This window comes from Sorex fumeus, unplaced genomic scaffold (assembly GCF_029834395.1).
Source record: "Sorex fumeus unplaced genomic scaffold, SorFum_2.1 ptg000037l, whole genome shotgun sequence".
In the NCBI taxonomy this organism is placed as follows: domain Eukaryota; kingdom Metazoa; phylum Chordata; class Mammalia; order Eulipotyphla; family Soricidae; genus Sorex; species Sorex fumeus.
In genome coordinates, this window is record NW_026606094.1 from 55,638,211 (window position 1) to 55,657,103 (window position 18,893).

The window sequence follows — 18,893 nt, forward strand, 5'->3', positions numbered from 1 at the left end:
CAATAATAATTTACCACAAGTAGAAGTACAACAAGGGCCTCATGGATTTATTTTTATTATTTAAATAAAAGATGATCACGAAATTAGTACCCTCTAATATAGTTTGCATCTTGATCATTGCTAGTTAGTAAACATTTTCTTTTCTTTGGACTGAATGAACACTGTAATTATTATTGCTTTGCTTTGTAAAAGTTGCATCTTAACTGAAAAATCATTTTTCCCTTTAAATAATTCATCAACATCAAAATCATAAAAAAAGTCCACGCGATTTTGCTCCACTCACAATTTTTTTTTTCCCCTTTATTTTATTTTATTTTTTTTAAAGTTGTAGATTTACAATTTTTTGTGCTTTGGTTTCAATTATACAATGATCAGATACCCATCCCTCCACCAGTGCCCATTTTCCACCACCATGGATAAGATCCCTCCCACCCCCATCCCCCCATCCCCCCGTCTCTGTGGCAGGGCAATCCCCTGTGTTCTCTCTCTCCTTTTGGGTGTTGTTCCACTCACAATTTAAAGTGTCTCTGAACAACCACAATTCACAAACTGTAATTTTAAATATAAAATGACAACTTATAATTTAAATTTTTAAATATAAAAATTGTATATTTAATTTATATTTAATTTTTAAATATAAAATAGCGACTCTGATAAGATCCTATATCAGAGCCTGTTTCAATAGTACAGTGCTTTTCAAGTTCAGTTTTCTGTTTAATAATCCCAATGGTCAAAGTGACTACAGGTTTGAACACTGCTGAGTTTTTTCTGACAGTATTAATGCGGATGCTGAACAGTCACTAGTGACATCAACAGAAAATAAATGCTCTTACAATATTTTACATCACATAAAGCTAATCTTATGAGTTGGTAGATATTGATATAATTTCTGAGTATTGTGAGAACAACTCCTGAACACTGTTAGGTGTAACTCCACACAACAGAAGAAAAGAAAAACATATGTGACCCCCTAGGGAAAATCATTATGCCTACTTCATGCAGGAGGAAACTGAGGTACAATAGTGCCAAACTGCCCAACGATCAAACCTAGCAAATAAGATTTGAACTTTTGAGTAAATTTAAATTTACTCTTATGTAGTATACTCTACTTAATCCCTTGAACAAATTTCACCATGTTTATATTGTCTTTAGTGTCTCCAGCATTATACTATAAAGTAGCATGAATGTGTAGCTAAAAGACTTATCAAATATCGAATTCAATATTTGATTAACTTTAGCATAATACTAATAAATGTTTCCATCCTAATTTAATTATTCCTGATGATAAATACTGTGCCCTACCAAATTTTAATAATACTCTTTTGAGATTATCTTTATTTTGTTAAGCAAACATTCAGGATCCCTAAAGATGATCGCTTATGTATTCATAGGATTTAGTCATACTTCTAAAATTCAAAGCATAAGGACAGAGATTTTCATAGAGTAGCAAGGAAAAACAGGGACTATTTACTCCACCCTTGATTTTCATCTATGTACTTTGTATTTTGTACAAAGGATTTTCAAATACATACATGTATTTTTTTACAGGAACTATTTTATTTTTTATATTTGTTTAATTTATTCTATTATACAGAGATTCAAGTATGTCTAACATGCACGTGGAAAACAAATCCTTAAATATACTTCATACACTTATACAATGAAAGCATTTCACTTGAGTGATGGATTAGCACATTTGCTGGAACGCATACAGCAGAAAATATTGCAAGATGATTCTGGATTGTGCTATTCAATCCCTATGAGACTCTGAGAATAGCACTAACCCTGTATGAGCATTGTCTGCTCTACACCATCCTGGGCAGATTATGAGAAGCAAATGAAAGGTGGGAATGTGAAAAATGATCTATGAATTTTAATTTGCCAAATAAACATGAGGCAAGTATTATTGCTGGTATTATATTTTATATCTTACTCTATAGTATCTTGCATCACATTTGGCATGGTGAATATTTATCAGCTAAATCTATTTTTCACAATAGAAGAAAACGTCATGGAGAAGAATATTTTGGCAAAATAAAAGTTCTAAACTTTAAGAATCTAAAAGAGCTATCCACTTTCCTAACTAATTAGTTAGAAAATTAGTACTTTTTTTCTGAGTTCCTAATCATAGCATTTATGTTTATTAGGATATGTTTATAATTATTGGAAATTTAGATTTATGCTTGAGACACACCTTAACACCAGTCCTAACAACATCAAGAATAATAATAAAGACATATTTGGGTAAAAAGAGAGGGTTTGTTGATCTGAATTTGACCAACATTTTTAAGAAAGGTCACAGGCAATATATTAAACAAAATACAGATAAAAATATTCATATACATGGGTCTGCTTATGTATACAACTCACTCTTTCTCCCCATCTCTCTCTCTCTCTCTCTCTTCACATACACACACCACTTAAACACGCACACATCTTTACCTCTAAATAAATCTAAGAGGATAAAGTTTATTCTGTCCATAAGCACATTACCCAAAATGTGCTTCAGAATGTGCTTTATTACTTCAGAAACTGCCATTTCAAAGCTAAGGATCTAAGTTTCCACTTGATCAATGGGACAGTTTTTTCACAAGATGGAATGACTGATGCTTATTGATTAGCTGATAACCTTCCAGTGCAGCAACCTTTCATCTGCAATAAAACAGTGAATGAAAGCAGAACTTTCAGAAAGGAAGATAGGGTTTGATTATTCTAGAACAACAATATGAAGTGAATGATGACCGCAAAAACACCCAGGGCGAAAAATACGACTTACTCAGCCTTATTAGCAGACCATATGACTTGAGGTAACTGTGTCATTCTAGCCCTATTGCCAAGGACTAGTGTCCACTCAAGTCAACAGAATAAGGCTGTTGTGTTGAAGATGGATAAAAACAACCTCCAAAGCAGTAAGAAATCACTTCACAACATGTGTACCATTTCAAAGGAAAAGCCAACACCAGTAAAGGGTTTCCTTCAATCTCATCCACATTCTAATAATAATGAAAAAATTTTAACTCAGCCCAGTGGCCTTGAACGTTACTTGACCTACTGTTGCTTACAACTCTGTGCCTGAAGGTACTCTATTAGTAACATATTTCAGGACTAAATGTCAGTATTGTAAAGCCCAAAGGGCAAAGTGAACAAGAGGGATTTTTCTTTTCTGATAGGAATTGGATGCTTCCTCATAGATCTTGATCATATTATCATGTGAAAAACCTAAATAATGTTAAACAAAAATATACCAAAATTGTTAAAAAGTCTCGCATAAGCATGAATTCATTCTTTCACCCAAGAGATACATATTTGTTGCTAGTAAGATTTGAGTTTCAAGGTCTATTATCAAGAAAATCATTTAGAAAAAATATTCAAGCATTAAAATAAAGAATATGATCCCCAAAAAAGCACATTAATAATAAAAAAAAATCTAGGTTCATTTTATTTGCTATTTTCCAACAACATAAGGTTATAAGATTATTTTTTTAATCAGAAAGAACCACCTAGGTAGGATTTGGCTCAAGCTATAGAGCATAGCAGAGAGCACATGTTTTGCAAGTGCAAAGTCTTGCCTTTGAACCCTGGTACAGGATGTCTCACTAGGTATAACTCTATCTCCTAAAAATGGTCTTCAAATGACAAAAATTCACAACAGTCCAACAATCTTTTTTGGAATAGAGGTTTCCAACTTTTAAGATGTTGGTATCATCAATCTCTACTTTCAAATGTCATTTACAGAATTTTGATAATTATTTACTCCTTTGAAATTCCATTAATACTACTACAACTAGTAGCACTGTAGCACTGTCCTCCTGTTATTCATCGATTGGCTTGAGCGGTCTCCAGTAACATCTCTATTGTGAGACTTGTTGTTATTGTTTTTGGCATATTGAAAACGCCATGGGGAGCTTGCCAGGTTCTGCTGTGTGGGCGGGATACTCTCAGTAAATTGCCAGGCTCTCTGAGAGGGGCGGAGAATACAACCTGGGTAAGCCATGTGCAAGGCAAATGCTCTACCCACTGTGCTATCGCTCCAGCCCACTACAACAGCCCGATACTATTACTAACGTTCACAACATTGCTACTACTACACAACATTACTCGAATAATTGCCCAGTCTAAGCTCAAAAATGGAACCTCAGTATCAGGTAAACGTACTGCATTATCAAAATCTCTCAAGTCCTGGATAAGAGAAAGTCTCGGAAGCCTTGGAGGAAGGGAAATACTATGCTAGCACTGTAGCCTAATGGGAATTGGAAGAGTTCCCAAATAACAAGTCCACCCATTTTGCTTTTAGCTTACATCAGTTCATAGAACATACTTGCGGGGGAGGGGGCAAATCCCTTTTAGAAGTTTTCTCGATTGCTCGCATACTATCACACTTTAATAAGAATTTTCAAACAGTATCACTATATTGTGGGAAAAACATTGTTTGCTAGTCATATCGATATTTTTTCAAGGCTAGTGATCATTATGAAATCTTTTCCGAGAAAAGGAATGATTCACAAAGAAAGGATATCTGAGCTGTGTAATTTTAATCATTGCATGCTTTAGTTCTTTGATTAATTTAATTAATTGTATGGCCTATGTTTATGCATAAAATGGGAACAATTATAGGTTAGAATATTTCTAATAAAAAAATATGAATCCTAAGTATATCAAGATATGTGTACCAGGGAGTCAAAATCTTAAAAGAGACAGACCTAATGTTACAAAAATTTCAATAGCTTTCCATAGTCCCTCAAATAAAATGAAACACAAGAAAATAAAAGCAACTATTTGCATCACATTTCTACAATGTAAGTCACTAGACCTGAATGTTTTTAATATAAATATGCAAGAAGCTATTCATAGATTTTAATATTTACTGAATACCTACAAAATGTGAATTTACAAAAATCAATAGGACAGGATTTGTCCTCAACTAGTTAATAAAAACTCTACTAGGGCTGAGGAGATGGTTCAAAGTGCTGGAGTGCATGTGAATATACTGGGTTCCATCCTGGGAACCTTACAGTCCCCCAAGCACTGCCACGAACCATCCTACTGCTCAACGTTGGGAGTCGCCTTTAAAATCACTGGGAGTGGCCCCCAAACAAATCATTTCTTAAATAAAAAAAAATTATGTTGTATTACAGATGAGATGCATTTATGGGCATTTGGAAAAAAGTTAATGACTCTTACTAAGCCAATCAAGGAAAGGAATATGGGAACTAAATCTTAAAAGAGTATCATCTCAAATATTCAGTAGATCATTGTATCACATTTAACCTCTGACTTTCCAGTAAGTCACTTTTTGACTGATTAAGATATCCCCAGTACAGAAATTTAGGGGTTAAAGAGCTGTGAACATGGACATAGTCATCCAATGGGAAATCCACTGGCTATAGCTTTGAGCCTTGTTGAAATATATCACTATATCACTGTTCATCTATTTGCTTGAGCAGGTGCCAGTAATGTCTCGATTCATCCCACCCCTGAGATTTTAGCAGTCTTTCCTTATTCGACCTTCCCATTGGTGCCATATTGGAGGCTCTTTCAGGGTCAGGGGAATGAGACCCATCAATGTTACCATTTTTGGCATATGGAATATGCCACAGAGAGCTTGACAGGCTCTGCGTGTGGGCAGGATATTCTCAGTAGCTTGCTGAGCTCTCCGAGAGGGACAGAAAGTATATATAAGAGAATACAAGCAAGTATGTTATAACCAAACACATATGTGCTGTGTTAGGTAGATCGGAGGACTAGACTATAAGAGGTCATGTGACCATAAGTGCAGCCTCGCACTTCCAGGAGCTTTGTTTTATAGTCTCTGGATCTTGGCCGTTGATGGGATTACATGGCGCCAGGGGCAGTGTGTGGGTGTGACTGTCAAACTACTGGACTATGGGGGATCTGGATGGAGGTGGCCCAGTTGAAATATAACTATAATAAAAACTAAGCCCATTTTCTTTACAATATTAATAGATGACAGTCTAGAAACATAATGATTATAATTTGTTCTTAGACCCCAATATGACTTTTTATGATTTCTTATCCCTCAATATAAATGGGTAAGAATTTATTCAGTCAGATTCAGGGAAGACTTCAGCTTTATGAGGGCATAGGTAATTATTATCGTTTGTTCACCATAGTACCTCCAAAGGCCTGGGACAAAGCATGGTGCATAAATAAAGGATAAGTAAAGGTTCTCACCTTATTTATTGAATAATTAAATTTTTACCCGTTGTGGGGAGGGGGCAGGGTCTTAAAAGCAATGCACAAAGAACCCAAAGGCCACACTCAGTGATACACAGCCAACAGAGCCAGATGGTCCAATGCTCAGGCAGGGTTAATGTTCTAAATCTTAAGAATGAATATAATGGCTATAGTTCATTTAAAATAATCTAAGCTTACCAATATTGCTCCACCCTCCCCCCCCCCCAAGCACTGTAGCACTGTCCTCTCATTGTTCACTGATTTGCTTGAGCGGGCACCAGTAATGTCTCCATTGTGAGACTTGTTTTTACAGTTTTTGGCATATCGAATATGACACGGGGAGCGTGCCAGGCTCTACCAAGCAAGCGGGATACTCTCAGTAGCTTGCCAGGGTCTCCGAGAGGGACAGAAGAATGGAACCCGGGTCAGCTGCATGCAAGGTAAATGCCCTACCTGCTATGCTATCACTCCAGCCCCTCTTGAGAGATAGCTCCCCCCAAATAAGTAAAAAATAAAAACAAACAATTTCTCTTCAATAAGATATAACAAAGCAACCAAAAAGGAAAGCTTCTTCCTTAGGCTCTAAAAATTACTCCTAACAAGATAGTAAAGTCAACAAGTTGGAATGTGCAACTATAAAACAAACTTTTAAGTGGTTTTACAAGATGGCATCTACACCAAAAAGAACTTCTTTGCTAAACCTTAGATTTAAAGATCACAAAACTGCATATGAAATCAGTACATAAAAAACTTTCTTAAAAATTATAATAATCACCGGAGAAAGATGTTTATCTAGCCAGTTCTGATATTCTTTCAATAACTGAGTTTTTAAGTTAACATCACCCTGGTACTTTCAAATGCAAGTAGAGCCCATGGCATTTTAATACCATGGGCATATAGATTTTAAAAAAGCAACGTCAAACCATTTGTACTTATGAGTGAGACACAGCAAAAACTCTTTCTAGGAGAAAATTCATTAACAAACAGAAGCACACTGTGCTTCTTACCAGGTATTCAATATTACAGAAGGGAAAAGAAAGTTAAAATACAATACAGATGAAAAATTAAAAAATATAAAATTTGACATGAAGAGTCACATATACCGAGATTAGACTATTTATCCTTTACATCTTAATGAAATTTACATAGCCCATAAAGTGAAAATGGTGGCCCAAAATTACTAAAATAGTACAAAGTTATTTTCCTAATACTAGCTTTATTTGCAAATACTAATAAATATTGTGTTTGCTTTCTACCCATAACTATATATAATAACTGCATGCACATATATAAAAGTCCTGAAACCATGAATACAGAATTTGATTGTACAAATTATTGTTTTCATTTACACCTTGCATAAAATTGTCAGCAAATACTGTCTGGCTCTTACTTTAATCAATAGTTATTGAATAACAATATACTTATCTAATACTGAGAAAAATTAAACCAAAAATGGCACAGATGACGTTTCTCAAAATAATGTGTTACTAATTATAGGCAGAATAAGTGGAAAGTATTTGTTGTCATACTTCCTCTGAGCATATTTCTGAAGTTAATTTGTAGGATAAGTTGTCAAATTAAGGTCAAAAGTAAAGGAAAACCTAAAAATTTAATTTATGATATATAATTTTAGCTTTTAGTTATCACAGAACATCAAATCCGAGTTTAAAAATGCAGAAATAATTTTGTTTTTTTTTTTTTTTTGCAGTTTGCATTAAGTCTCAATGACTCTTAAAAGAATCTGCTAGAGGGGCTGGAGTGATAGCACCATGGGTAGGGCAGTTGCCTTGCATGCAGCCGACCTGGGTTTGATCCCCGGCATCCCTTAAGGTACCCCGAGTACCGCCAGGAGTAATTCCTGAGTGCAGAGCCAGGAGTGACCCCTGAGCATCACTGGGTGTGACCCAAAAGAAAAAAAAATCTTCTAGAGCAAATGTCATTAATAATGGTGCATTTTTTCTTCTTGCTTTGGGGCCACATTTTGGGATCACTACTGGTCATTTAAGGGACCTTATGGGGTGCAGGGGATCAAACATGGGTCGGTCTTGTGCAAGGCAAGCACTTTACTGATTGTACTATCTTCTTCACCCCAACATTGGTACAATTTTTTAGTTAACTTATCTAGAGTTCACTTATCTTTTCTTGGGGGTTAGAGATATAGTACAGTGTGTAGGGCTTCAAATCAGATGGCCCAAATCTGTGACTTTACAAAAACATAAACTAACATTAAACTGACATGACCAAGGTCTATGATTTAGCACTATGATTTTTTTTTATTGAATATGATGAAATTTATCAAGACAAAATTCCCATCAGATGCAGCTTATTTTCTCCTAGGTTTCTATATAGATTTTGAAAAATATATTCCTTGTGATATAGCTTAGCACTAGAGTAAATGTATGTACACTGCTCTGGGTTCTTTCTATAGGAAGGGGAAAAGGAAGAGAGAAAATGGGGGGGCTGGCGGGAGGGAGTAAGGGGATGGGAGATAAATGGAGAGAGAAGAAAAAGGAGAGAGAGAGAGAGAGAGACATACACAGAGACACAGAGAGAAAAAAAAGGGAGACACAGAGACAGATAGAGGTTTCTTGTTAAAAAATCAACTACCAAACTAAAATTTTTACTTTGCTGAAAATAAGACTACTAGAAGATAAAAATTCCTATGCCTACTGCATATGATACTACCAATGGAAAGTAAATCATCTAATGACAAGAAGTCCAGTAGAAGTACCTGATAGGGTAGGGGTCACTAAATATTTGTTTCTTTAAAAATAGCACTGGGATAATCCAGAATTCACTTGAACCCTAAACTAGAGTTGACTAGATTCAAATATGAATAAATTTACAATCAGCAATTTTTTTCTCACTGTTAAATATAAAAGAAAAAAAGTAACCAGTCTCTGGAAATTAAAAAAAAGAAAAGCACTTTGGAAAATAAAACAACTTAATCAACTTAATCTAAATAAAATAAATTGTTTTAAGTTGACTGTGAGATAATACAGGGGTTTAGGTCCTATGTGGCTGACCACAGTTTGATCCCTGAAACCGCTAATGGTCCCCCAAGGAGTACCAGAAGTGATCACTGAGCACAGAGCCAGTGAAAGCACTGAGCACCAACTAGTATGGCCCAAACTCACCAGAACATTTATAATATCATTTGATCTTTATTCTTAATTCCCTGGTATCATAGTATATCACGTACAAAAAATTATCTGAAATTGTTAATGAATAGCAGATGAATAGCAGAGTTTAATTTATAACTGAACTGCCAAAGACATACATTTTTATGTTTATTTTTCTTTTGGGGGGCGGTAGTATGGGGCACGCTAGATCCAAGGCTTATTCTTGGCTCTATGTTCAAAGATCACTCCTGAAAGGCCTCAGAAGACCATAGGGGATGCCAGGGATGGAACCTGGGTAGGCTACATGCAAGACAAGCGCCCACCTACTGTGCTAAAGCTCCAAACCTGATACTGTCTTTTCTTCACAAAAAACTAAAATGACAGGATAGGTAAAATGTCTAAACTTATGTTACATGAAAGACCTGCATCAGAACCATCTAAAAACTTGTTAGAAATTTTGGGATCCAGTTAAATATTAAGAAAGGTAAACATGGGCAGGAGAAATAGTAGAGCAGGTAGTAGAGCAGATCTTGTATGCAGCTGGCCTGAGTTCGTTCGATCTCCGTCATCTCTATGGTCCCCTCAGCAATGTCAGGAGTGATTCCTGAGTGTACAGCTAAGAGTAACCACTGAGCATTGCCAGGTGTGGACCCTAAACAAACAAACAAAACAAACAAGAAAGGCGACTTTCCCAAGAAAGGGAGCCTGAAGCTGTATTTGAACAAACTCCCCACATGATGATTACTCATGTGCAAGTGTGAACAAGATTGCTAGGCGCCTGTAGAATTACACATCCAATTACTTTCATCAAAATAATAAAAACTTAGCAAAATGTTTACCTACCTGAAGAGGCTACAGATAAAATCTAAAACAGATAAATCAAAAAGTTGCAGTAACAAGCATGCTGTTTGGTTTATTAAAAAAAAGAAAAATTAAAAGGTTTTTAAAAAACTAAAGGCTAACTTTCAAGAATAAGACCCTGCTGTCCTTGTCTGATAAAATGTTTAGGCTATAAAAATAAAAGGACAAAAAATAAATCATAAAGAATCCGAAGACAACAGAATCAACCACAACAACAACAACAACAACAACTCAAACACTTAAAAAACTTAAAACCTACCTTTAAAAACTAGCTATAGCTTTGATCTCAGGCATAATTATCTCCGGGATGGTAATGACAAAAGACTTTTTTTCTTGTAACACATAACTGAGGTCGGGGCCCTGGGTATGGAATTTTCCATACAGGCAATTGATCCAGATTCAATTCCCAGAACCCTTTATGTTTATTCAAGTTCCACAAGGAGTAAACCCTAAGCACACAGAGTGTGGCCCCCAAAACAAAAAGAGAAGAAATAGCTGGATTCTGACTATAGTGACAAACTTAAATGTGACTCAAATGTTTTCTTAGAAAGCAAACAGAATGGTGGGCCAGAGCAATAGTAGGTAAGGTTCTTGCTTTGCGTATGTCCAACTTGGGTTGGATCCTTGTACCCCATCTGGTCTCCTGAAGGAGTAATTCCTGAGTACAGAGACAGGGGGTAAGCCCTGAACACCTCCAGGTATATCCCCAAATAAAGGAAATGAACCAGGGATGTGGTAAAATGCATGTCTCCCATGTGTGACGCCGTGGGTTCCAACACCAGTACCACCAGAACAAAAAGTAACTCACACAGCAAAAAACTTTCAAATCCGAGCTGAAGCTATAGCACAGTGGGTAAGGCATCTGCCTTGCAAGCAGTTGACCCAGTTCAATCCCTCACTTCATCCCATGAAACCCACCAGGAGCTATCCCAGAGTGCAGAGCCAGGATGGAGACCTTAGCACAAAATGGTGTGACCCAAAAAAACAAAGAGAAAAAATAATAGCTCCAATCTCAGAAATGGAACTCTTCCTGGAATGCGTGCTCACCTTCTGGCATCTGCTAAAAGCAGCAAGAGAAATGAAAAAGATAAGATTTTATTTGGGCTGGAGCAAAAAGTTTTCAAATCAGAGCTGGAAATATAGCACAGTGGGTAAGGCCCTTGCCTTACAGGTGGCCAAGCTGGGTTTGATCTCTGGCATCCCATACAGTGCCCTGAGCCCCAGTAGGAGTTACTCCAAGCCCTAAGCACCTCCAACTGTGGCCCAAATATGGGAGGAAGGAAGGAAGGAAGGAAGGAAGGAAGGAAGGAAGGAAGGAAGGAAGGAAGGAAGAAAGGGAGATAGAAAAAAGAGAAAGGGAGGGAGGGATGGGGAGAGAGAGAGAGAGAGAGAGAGAGAGAGAGAGAGAGAGAGAGGGTCTTCCTGATTGATCCTACCAAAAAAATATGTATCAGTCAAGAAAACAAGAAGAGATTCAAAATTAGTAATAAAAATAAACTTTTTTTTTTTGCAGGGGTACAAACCCAGCAGTGCTCAGGGGTTACTCTTGGCACTGTGCTGAATCCTGACAGTCTCAGAAAACATGCAGTGTAAGGGAATGAACTTGGGTAGACCTCACTGAGCTATCTCTCCAGTCCTAAAAATGTTATAGGAGGATAGAGAGATAGTACAGGGATGAAGTTGCCTGTTTTACCATTCACTGACCCTGGTTCTATCCCCAGTACCATTTATGGTCCCTGAGCATCAATGGGCATGATCACTGAGCAGAGTCAGATATGATTCCAGAGACATGACCCCCCTCCCCCGACCCGAGTTTGATTCCTCCACCCCTCTCAGAGAGCCCGGCAAGCTACCGAGAGTATCATGCCCGCATAGCAGAGCCTGGCAAGCGAGCCGTGATGTATTCGATATGCCAAACACAGTAACAACAAGTCTCACAATGGAGACGTTACTGGGCCTGCTCGAGCAAATCAATGAACAACGGGAGGACCGTGACCGTGAACTTTTCTATTATAAAGAGCTTCTCCCAAAGTAAACAGGAACAGAAAGCCAAGAGGTAGTTTAATAGAAAAGCAGAAATGGAACAGACCAGACAGAAATGGAGCTTTCTGGTCTGGGGCAAGCATACAATATGGAAAGATATTTAGTCATCATCAGTAAAGACCTGCCTAATAACTTCACTTTTTAAGAAAGCTGATTTATAGTAGAACTCAATTAATGCTGCAGTTTTCAATGTTTTAACACATGCTGATGGGCACCAGTCTACAAAAAATATTTGAAACCCAATATGAAAGTATATTCTCTCTGACTTCACACCAAAAAGGGGGGGGGGGCAAGTATCACCAAGTATCATACTTTAAAATAAACAAAACAAAAACCCAGCAGGAAGGAGGATTTGATCCCTGGCACCAAAAGGCCCACCACCTGAGAATCTCTTGGTTGCCCTAGATAGCTCAGACACAGTTAGAATGGCCATTTTGCCTGCCTCCCTCCACATCACCAACCCCGCATTAAGCACCGTTTTAGTGGGTCCTTGCACTAATCAATGAGGCCCAATTTGTCAAAATCACTGGAAATGGCCCCCAGTTCCCTGAACATTGCTTGGGAGGTCAAAGAAAGGAAAGAGTGAAAGAAAAGGGAACAGACAAAAAGGGAAATTGCAGCAGAGCTGTGATTTTTATTCAAATGAACAAAGCATTATCCAAGTGACTTGAAACAGCTGAATCCTCCACTAATTTCAGTGAAAATAAAGAAATATGCAAATATGTTATTTACTTCTATATATATAGCACAGTCCGGATTATTTTTTTTTGGGGGGGGGAGTTGCTCAAGGCCACACCCAACAGTGCTGAGAGCTTACTCCTGGCTCTGCATTCAAAAGATCATTTCTGGCAGGCTTGGGGAGCAAATGTGGTTCTAGGGATCAAACCCTGGAGACTACCCTATGCTCTGTATTCTTGTTATTCTTTTAATGACATCCATCTAATTAATTTGTGTTCCAGGATTCTTTTCTGAATATAAGAAAAAGTAGTCAAGTTACAAAGATTCACACCCTGGAAATTTTGGACAACTCTGGCTATGCCTACGGGAATATTGTAAGGCAGTGTAAAACGTAAAGGTGAACATCGTCTATCAAATGAATCACTGCAGAGAAAACAGCAAGAACTAATGTAACCAAAGTAATAGAAACAAAGTAATGAGAAAAATAATAGTACATAGGGCTTATTAGACTACACGTTTCCCCCTATGAGATTGAGTTCAATCCTCAATACCCAACAGCATAAAAATAAATAACAATATAACTTTAAAATGAAGAAAATGGTAAGCATATTTTAAAAGATTAGTAGTAAAAGAACTAAATGAAGTATACAATTTAAAATATGACTATGGGTATACTAAATTTAAAATACATGATTTACAAAATGATAATTTAATATACAATTTGTATCTACTTTGGAAAAATAAATCTCATCTATGATCCAAATACCCCAAATCTTTTCCTAAGTAATACCTATTTCCTCTAGATTAAAGCGTATCCTAAAACAATTTTCTTTCTTTTTTCAGCAGTGTCCGATGGCCAAAAAGATTTGTTTCTAAGACAAAAATTATTAGATTCACAAGATTATTTCCCTAGATTTTATGTATTACCTAGGATAGATTTATAAGGTGTTTTTGTTCATTTGCTGTTTAATGTCAAACAGTGGCATATTTAAAAGGTTAGCAAACAACAATGCAACCATCAGTTTCCCAATTTCCAACTGATATGTTTTGTAAATAAATAGTGCTCAAAAATATTTTGAGAGTATCAAAATGCTACAATTTCATTTCATTTTCTAAAAATTTTGAATGTTCTGTTCTCTATTCTTCTGAATATGCTTATTGGAATGCTTCGGTCAAGTGTGTGCTCTGTAATCCAATGTTGAGTATAATTTTACTTATTTATTCTTCCAACCTATATTTATCTATCAAAGAACGAAAGCACTAAAAGCAAAACCCAGCAGCAAATTATTTGATTGAGGTATGCAAGGAAATCTGATTATTCACATTAGAAAAAATAGCCCCATACAATTTGTAGATGGGCCACAGAGGAGGGATGGAATTTCTTTCTATTCCTAGAGACAGGCTCCCTCTGCCCCACTAAGCACTTTCAGACAGACAAGAATCAAACATTTTAAAGGGTATTTAGGAGACAATATAACCTTCCACTTCTAATATCAAACAACCATTTCCAACCAGAATTACACATTAGAATCTAATCCTTACACCCCAGTCCTCATTTTAAATCATTTCCTTCCTTTTCAGTCCTCAGTGAGGATAGAAATTAGCTGATCACCATACCTGAATAGCAATGGTTCTAAACTTCAGTGAATCCTTAAAGCGACTTTCTTCTCATGTGACTACTTCAGATTTACTTTTACCTTTGTCTATTTCTATCCTCTTATAATTCAATTCTATTCTATTTTTATTCTAATGAGATGTTTTGTTCACAAGTCCCAGAGTCATATTTACCAAAATGTAATTATTCATAACTTAAGTAAAACATGAGCACTCTAAAAATGATATAATATAATAAATACAATATGCTGTACAGTCTAAGTATGGAGGTAAGAATGACAAGAAAGTGGCCAAGAAAGAGGTTAAGTTGGTGAAGTTTAAGATGAGTCTGGAGCTCTATCGAACTGCAAACCAAAGTAAAAATGTTAAAGAAAAATGAGTGTCTGCAAGGTCAAGAAGGCATAAAAGAAATGTTTGGAGAACTGCAAATTAAGCAAGTTAACACTGAGACTATGGATGGACAAAATGAAAGGAAGGTAAGATGAAAATTTGAAATAAAAATCGAGTTTATAGAACAATAATCTGAAGACCTAACAACTTAGGACTTTGTCCCATAGAAAGTTTAAGGACAGAATTAATAAGATGAGGTTACAGTGCGTTAATGCCTTTAGACAATAGACCGGAAGATGGAAAAGTAAGGCTGAAGGCAAAAATTTATCAAGAGACTTCTTTACAAGTTCAATCAAGGCAGAAAATGCATATAAACTAAGGTATTGAAATAGTTAAAGAGGTAAGAAATTAAGATATTTTTGAAGGGTAGGATCAGCAACTCTGTAAGCAGTCTGAGATTTCTGAGAATTGAAAAGGAGTGACAATAAATCAAATGTTTTAAGCCTGAAACCATCATTGATATCATTGCCAGAAAGGTAACAGAATTAAGACAAATCCTGGCCAGTAAAAATAATGATTTCCACATCAGACTTGCCGAGTGTGAATGTTGAAAAGTGGGATTTACCTGCCAAAGCGAGCTGAGAGCTTGAAGGGATAAGTTCAAAAGTGTTGAATTTTTCCAATTTACACAATAATCCAAGTGGTGGACTGGGTGAAGGTGTTCAGTAGACATGGACAGAGTAATCATTATGAAGATTAATAAAGGTAGCCTACCTAAACAGAACTAACCACTAGCCAATAGCAATACGTATCTATTAAATTGAAGGTCATGGAAATTTTAAGAAACTAAAAATTTATTATTTCAACTAATTAGCCACACATTTCAAATGCCCAATGGCTAATACAGTTACTGGCTACAACACCGAACAGTAAATATATAGCTCTACGTATGTAGTTAACCACAGAAAGTTTTATGGGCACTATTACCATAGTAGATGTTAAACAGGATTAAAAGTTTGAAGACAGAATCCAGGATAGAGGAGTGAAGAGAGACCAAAATGAGATGGATTATAAGAAAGAAAGGAAAAAAACTTAGCACTCTAAGAGAACATAAGGGGGCAAAATAGTCAAGAATATGTAAAACTTAAAAGATGTCCAACAAAGAAAAAGGAAATAAAAATTGTCTTTAGGTAATCAATCACCCAATAGGCATTTGGAGTAATTCTACAATTTATTTAGATATACCAATTTATTTTATATAAAACCATTTCTATAGATGCAGAAGGACTTAGGGATGCATTCTACCACTCAGATGACAAGACTAGCTTAGAGAAGAAATTATGTGCCCCAAAGAAAAGTAAATGTTGTAAGTACCTAAATAGCTTTCTTGAAATCATGTTGGAAAAAACTGTATTCAACTATCATATAACACATGAAATTCTCTCCTTGGATCAAAAATCAGACTGATAATACGCCATTTACCAGTGGCTGGGAAACAATGGAATTTTGTTTTTAGAATTGAAGAGTTTTAACATGAGATGAAAAAGTTCTGAAGATGAATAATGTTGATGTTTGCACAATAATATGAATAAACTTAGTGTCACAGAACCAGATTCTTATAAATAGATTAGAATGGTAAATTTTCAGTTAGATTTTACTACAATTGGGAAGAAAATGTTTTATATGAATTCTGAATCTGGAAGAAAACCTTAAAAGCCTTGACCCCTGAAAAAACTAAGAAACAAAAACTGAAAAGATTGCTATTAAACATCTTACGTGAAATAATATAGGTATTTATTTGTGTTAGGTGTATGATATTAGGTGTGAAAATATGGATTTGATCATTTGTAAGGTATTAAATATATCTTGTGGCTACTGAAATGCTTCTTGTGAAACTACCAATGGTCTTGAAAAATGAAACCAGTAAGTTTAATGTTGTTAACAGAATAAAATGTATTAAGTCAGTTTCACAATCAAGATGGCATTGGTACCCTCAGCTATTTGCACGTCAGGTCAATAGCTGCTGTTAGTTGGTAGAATGGTAAAGCATAAATATCAGAAGTAAACCCTAAGGCAATTTTATTTGTGCAAGCAAAATATTCACTGTAATTAAGGGAAGAGGGTGAGTACCCCATGAATCACTCTTCATGCATTCCCTGACAGTCAAGCCCTGGAGCAAATCTTGGGGAAAGGAACACTGAAGAGATACTAAGAGAAGCCAATCTCCACTTCCATTTGTGTTATTACAACCAGGAAGAAGAAAATGATGCTAAAAATCAAATCCAAGCATGTGGCAGTTCATGAATGTATGATAAAACAATAAGCCAATGACTGCTTAGTTCGGAATTTTTATGTTATACAACAAAAATTCTGATAAGCCTTTAACTATCGTTTCCTTGTAAACATACTGAAAATCTCAGAGGAAAGCACTTGTATACTTATGGATGCACGCTCTGTTTATTTTTTAAGGATATTAACCAAGTATGGAGAACAGGACCATCTTTTAATCAAATTGATTTCTCTTGCTACTATTTGGAGTTCTGCTCGGATTTTACAGGGAGTCGGCTGATGACACAATCTATCAAGTAAAGTCACCTCATGACTGTAAGCTGAAAAGGTACTGACACAATGCAAGAACAGACACTACAAGTGAAAAGCAACCAACAAGAAAGAATGAAAGAAGGAAACAGGCAAAGAAAATTTCAAGAGATGAGTCATACTATACTTACAACTTTCAGCCTGATAGTCTGGCACAAACTGCTCATCATTGTCAGGTACCTGAGCTGAAGAAAAGAAAACATTAAAAAAAAAATTAAGAAAGACACTGCCAAGGTATAAGGAATATCAAGTAAGATCTTGTAAACAAGACCTTTTTAGGCTGAGATCAAACCCTGATTATTTGCCAATGAGTTCCTATTTGAAAATGGTATTGACAGCAATACTTGGAAACAAAAGCAATCAACTGATGTGAACTAGAAAACATAAATGACAAATATAATGGTGGCAGTTGGAGTCACTTTGAATTTCACCTGCTAGATGGAAACAAAAATGACACGGAAAATAAAAGCTACAGAATTTCTATTATCTGCAGGGCTTCTATAAGAATGGAGCAAAGGTTTTTAATTTACACATTTTCAGAGTTTAAAGTAACTCACTTAAATTAACCTTACTAGTCCATCAAATGATACTGTTACCACATTTCCTTCTTCTATTTTTGAAATGTCTGCTTTTGGAATATTCAGACACTTATTGTAAATAAATAGATCACCATAAATAATCATAGTAGATTATCATAAATAAAAATGTTTGCCCTAAATTTGGCCAAAACTTAATAGGTTTTTAAGTGAAAGTATCCTTCTGAATCTGGCCATATATAATAAAACATATTTTCATGTTATAAAAATATATAATATTAAAAATCCTATCCTTTCATGCAAAAATATTCCCCCGGCAACGCTTCATCACTAAAGAAAAGAATATCACAAATTCATTGGTATTAATATCAAATAGTTTCCTTCTTTTTACTAACGAAAAATGAACTGAATAGTAAGAATGTCATGTATTTGGCAATAATCAAAACACAAGTATACTTTTCCACTGCAAAATATATTTTTAGCACAGCTGATTCAGCTATCATAAACTGACTTATAAAATCAGTTTTCACATAGAAACACGTATATACACATACAAACTACATAAAATAAAAGCTTGGTTAATTTTATTTGGATATGAAGCAATTAGCTAGCACTTCTTTTATTAGTAGTACCTAAACCTGAAACATTTTATCCACTTAAATCATATTAAAATTGATGTCAATTTTTTTTAAAAAAGCTCCTCTGAATGAAGACAAATATAGAACATATAGAACAAAATTGTCTGTGTAAATTAAATAAGTTAACAAAATTTTACATAAAATTAATTCTATATAAAAGGCATATCTAGAAAAAGGCTTGCTTAATATTTTTAAATCTTATTTAATATTAAAACTCAGGAAAATGTGTCAGAATGAAAATTGTTATATTAAGGACAGTGATAATCTTACCTATATTT

At 35.5% G+C, this 18,893-nt stretch overlaps 1 protein-coding gene across 4 annotated transcripts in view; it reads right to left on the reverse strand.

The window, feature by feature from the left end:
- ETV1 (ETS variant transcription factor 1) overlaps window positions 1-18,893 on the reverse strand; it is a 99,608-nt gene that overhangs the window by 69,825 nt on the left and 10,890 nt on the right. For all 4 annotated transcript variants that reach the window (XM_056118307.1, XM_056118308.1, XM_056118306.1 and 1 more), the window contains one exon: window positions 17,573-17,626. In XM_056118307.1, the coding sequence (XP_055974282.1) occupies window positions 17,573-17,626 (54 nt within the window). The remainder of the gene's footprint in view (window positions 1-17,572; window positions 17,627-18,893) is intronic.